The following is a 4,287-nucleotide window of genomic DNA, read 5'->3' as shown; positions in this document are numbered from 1 at the left end:
AACGGCCAGTGCTGCGCCAATCCGAAGCCAGGAGCCAGGAACTTCCTCCGAGTCTCCCACATGAGTGCAGGATCCCAAGGCCTCGGGCTGTCCCTCCCAGCGTTCCCAGCTGCATTTTGGGAGTTAGATAGGAAGCGGAGCAGCTGGGATTCGAACCGGCGCTCACCTAGGATGCAGGCAACCATCATTAGTGTTTGATTCATTCGCGCCCAGTGGCAATAAAATGGCTTGCTCACGTAGCGTGGGCTTCCCGATGGAAGCAGAACACAGCCCAGCACGCCCTACCCGGGCCTTTGGAGAGTCATCCACGGCGAAGAGGCACGATACACAAACTCTCCAAGGGTGTCAGCATCTTCCCCCACCTCCTTCCGTCGACTCTTTCCATTGCATTTGCCCCCGCCAACATATGTATATGTTGCTCCCCTGAGCAGTGCGGGAACACGACAGCGTGCCTTTGTCCCCCATTCCACATCAGAGAAGACTGAGGCTTTGCCAAGATTCCTATATCCCCCCTGCCCACACACACACACATTCACGCAGCCCATGGCACCTGCCGTCACTCCTCAATCCGTCACAAAGTTCGAGGTCACCTCCGGTCCAATCCATGCCAGGCAGCTCCTGGAACGTTTAAGAAGGGAAACCATGCCCAAAGGGACAGCAGGTGTCAGAAGTCAGCCCTAGGACCACGCCCCCCCCCAAAAGCAGGGTCCAGTACCAGCCTTGGGGTCCAGTTGGGTTGGGTTGGATGGGTGGGTGGGTGGGTGGGTGGGTGTGGGGTGGGGGGGCGGGGAGCTGTGTCTCCGAGGACAGGGTGGCTAAGCCTGCCACCTGACTCTCTCCTAGCCCAGCAGGGGCCTCCCCCCGCTTCCCACCCACCCCCCGTGTTGTGGTTGGTCAGCTCCCATTACCGAGAATTAGGCTAAGGAAATAGGAAGGAAGGGAGAATGGGTGGGGCAAGGCAGAGTAGGGGCTAAATTAAGATCTGGGCTCCGCGCTGGGTCCTTGCTCTGCCATGGAGTCCTTCGGGTACATGAAATGGGGTGATGGCCCTGGAGGTAAAAAAATCTTCACCTTGGGTGACCCCCACTACCACCATGCCCGGGTCCGATGGTGGAAAGGGGCGAGGCGCTACACCTGCCTCCCGCAGTGGCTGTGGTACCCCAGGCGGGTGTCTTTACCTCCCTGGAATCCCGGTGCCCAGGGTTCGGTCCTGGGGTGGAGGGGATGGGGACGCGGGGGGGTGGGGAATGGTATTGGACGAGAGACCTAGGAATCCATCTGTATTCTTCCAGGACACTGGAAGTCCCGAGTTTTTTTCTTGGCTTTGGCTGTCCTGGCGGGCACAGTCCTATGGGCGCTCATTCTGAGTGTCTTCCTGTCGCATGGTGAGTGAGCCCCTTTAGAGAGAAAAGGGGGTGTTACTGGTCCCCCTTCCATGCTCGGGGTGCACCTGAGCGTATGCGCGCCTGTGGGGGACCTCGCGCGCCTGTGTGCGCGGCCCCCAGCTCGTGCATCTGTCGGCGGGTTCCGAGTCAGGGCAGTGATGGGCGGGGAAGGAGCGTGCCCTCACTCCACGACGCGCTGTGTCGGAATGCGGTTCTGGGGTCCGCACTTCCCGGACGCCCCTACAGAAGCCTTTCCCCCTCCCCGCAGCTTCCACCGAGCGGGAGGAGCTGTTCCGCCACCTGGAAGAACTGAGCGCAAACGGTGCGTGCTAAGAGGCCAGTGCCTTGCGGGGAGAGGATGATGAATGCGTGGGGACCCCACGGTCCGCAGGGCGGGGAGGGGGTGTCCCTGGAGCAGCTGACCCAGTATGCTCGTGGGGCGCGGGGTGGGTCGTTGCAGCTTCCAAGCACGGGGTGGCACTGGGCACCTTGAAGAAGGATGTCGGAACCTGTCAGAGCTGCTGTGAGTGAGTAGGTGGGAGGGAAGCAGGGCGCGCTGCTGGGGCTTGGAGGAGGGGTGAAGTTTGTGGGGCGGGGCTTGCTGGCAGGCAGGTGGGACCCCGCGGGGGGCACGCTGGTCTCAGAAGTCCGGTTCCTTGCTTTGGCCCTCCTCTTCCGCCTGCTACTCCTCGCCATTCCTGGTGCTTTCTAGGCCAGACAGTCCAGGGACAGCTGCAGAGCGCACTCAGGGAGCTGGCGGCCACGCAGACCAAGTTGTTGCAACAAGAGAGCGCCTTGAAGGAACTGACCACCAGCGGTGAGGGTCTCCCTGTCCTCTGAGACCTGGTCAAGCCCCTAGCCCTGACCGGTCCAGCTGGTGGATTCTGTCCTGGACCATTCCCTCTGGCCACATCTGGCCCTTACTTAGCTGCTTATGGCAATCTGGGGCTTCGAAATGCCAGTTTGTATTTGGAGACAGAAAGAGCCACCTGCTGATTTAATGCCCCAAATACTACAGAGATGGAACTGGGTTGGGATGAGACCTGGGAGAGGAGGGGATGGGACACGGGGCGACTCAGTTCATCTCCTGCGCCACACAGGTGGCGGGGACCCAAGGACTTGTTATCACCTGAGCTAGGATTCAAATCCAGATTCTACTGCGGGATGTTCCAGCCCAAGTACCAGATCAAACTCTCTATGTGTTTGTTGTGGAGGCAGAGGTGTCCCACCTGCTGGCTTATGCCCGAGGTGCCCACAAAAGCCAGGGTTGGGCATGGGCAGCAATCAGCACCCAGGAAAACCATCCAGCTCTCCCAAGGGGATGCCAGGCACCCACCTCCCGGATCCTGGCACCGTGACCTTTACCTGGCCAAGACCCTGCCCGCACGGTTCAATGCCACCCGCCTGATTCCGCAGTGACCCAGGACGCGGCTAAAGCAAACCGGGACCGTGAGAACATCCGCAATGAGCTGTACCGCGCGCTGCAGAATGTCCAGTTGCAGAACGGTGTGCCCGAGGCAGGGGAGGTGGGGCAGGCCAAGGGGACCCCACCGGGATCCCCACATCCGACAGCCCCAGCCTGGAGCAACTAGCGACCCTCGCCAACCTTCCTCCCCACAGGTTCCTGCGAGCCGTGTCCGGAATCGTGGCGCGTCTTCGAGGGTTCTTGCTACTTTTTCTCAGAGAAGAGGGCTTCGTGGCAGGAGGCGCAGCAGCAATGCGCGCAGGCCAGTGCGCACCTGGTGGTGATTGGAGGCATGGAGGAACAGGTGCGGGGGAGACCCGGGACCTGTATGGGGGGCCAAGCATGGGTGTGTGGGGGGGCTGTCACTTGACGAGCGTGGCCCATATGGACACAAGGGTGGGAGGGACAGGCACGTGAGTGGGCGGGGAGGTGGGGGAAAGGCGGGGTTTCCAGCCTCACCTCCCCGTTTCCTTCTAGAGCTTTCTAAATCGCAATATACAACGCGATCATGGCTACTGGCTGGGCCTGCGGGCCGTGCGCCTGCTGGGCAGGGTTGTACACTACCAGTGGGTGGATGGGGCCATCTTGGGTTTCAGGTAAGGACAGATTATCTTGGCGAGATTTGTGGAGGGGGGCGGGTTCGCTTCCAGGAGTACCGGTTTCGGGGACTTCTCAACTTGAGGCTGGGTTCCAAGGTGTGGGCAGGTGGGTTCCTGGAAGGGAGCAGGTTGTTGGAGGGGTGGGGTGTGTCCAGATGCGTTCTGGGAGCCTAAGCTGGAGCCCAGAGGCACCTGCCATCGCCACCATCACCGGGAGCCTCCCTCCCACCCTCACCGCCCACCCCCAACCTCGGTTCACCGCCCCCCCCCACCCTTGCAGCTACTGGAACTTTGGGGAGCCCAACGACTCCAGGAGGGCGGAAGACTGCGTCATGATGCTGGACTCGGGGATGTGGAATGACGCCCCCTGCAGGAACGAGAGAGATCACTGGATTTGTGAAAAGAGACGCAGCTGCTGACCCTGCCCCGTGGGGTGCCAGGTGTTGCGTCACCAGCCCGGCTGCAAGCACCCGCTGCCCAAGATTCTTTTTTCTAAACCGCCTTGTCCAGCCAAACCCAGTCCAGTCCAATCCGGCCCAGCCCAGTCCAGCCCTGTCCAGCCCAGTCCAGCCCAATCTAGCCCAGTCCAGCCCAGTCCAGCCCTGTCCAGCCCTGTCCAGCCCAGTCCAGCCCAGTCCAGCCCTGTCCAGCCCTGTCCAGCCCAGTCCAGCCCAATCTAGCCCAGTCCAGCCCTGTCCAGCCCAGTCCAATGCTTGTACCCTGCGATTGGATCTGCAGCATAAGACCTCGCCCGATCTCCATCTTCCCCTACCCCCCCCCCTGAAATCTCCTCACTCCCTGGCTCCTGGGGGCTGCCCCTTCCTCTCTCCCAGCCCAC

The 4,287-nt window shown here is 61.4% G+C and overlaps 1 protein-coding gene across 1 annotated transcript; it reads left to right on the top strand.

Moving 5' to 3' along the window:
- Positions 1-1,094: 1,094 nt before the first annotated feature.
- On the top strand, positions 1,095-3,966 carry CLEC4G (C-type lectin domain family 4 member G). Its single transcript, XM_040990150.1, has 9 exons — positions 1,095-1,155; positions 1,293-1,385; positions 1,654-1,707; positions 1,846-1,908; positions 2,098-2,202; positions 2,802-2,891; positions 3,006-3,154; positions 3,328-3,446; positions 3,730-3,966. Exons 1-9 carry the CDS (start codon positions 1,095-1,097, stop codon positions 3,866-3,868), a joined length of 873 nt encoding a protein of 290 aa, XP_040846084.1. The 3' UTR covers positions 3,869-3,966.
- Positions 3,967-4,287: the final 321 nt, after the last annotated feature.

Source organism: Ochotona curzoniae, unplaced genomic scaffold, assembly GCF_017591425.1.
Source record: "Ochotona curzoniae isolate NIBS_2020 unplaced genomic scaffold, NIBS_Ocur_1.0 contig_605, whole genome shotgun sequence".
In the NCBI taxonomy this organism is placed as follows: domain Eukaryota; kingdom Metazoa; phylum Chordata; class Mammalia; order Lagomorpha; family Ochotonidae; genus Ochotona; species Ochotona curzoniae.
Note: the sequence above shows the minus strand (reverse complement) of the source record. Positions and strands in the feature narration are given on the sequence as shown.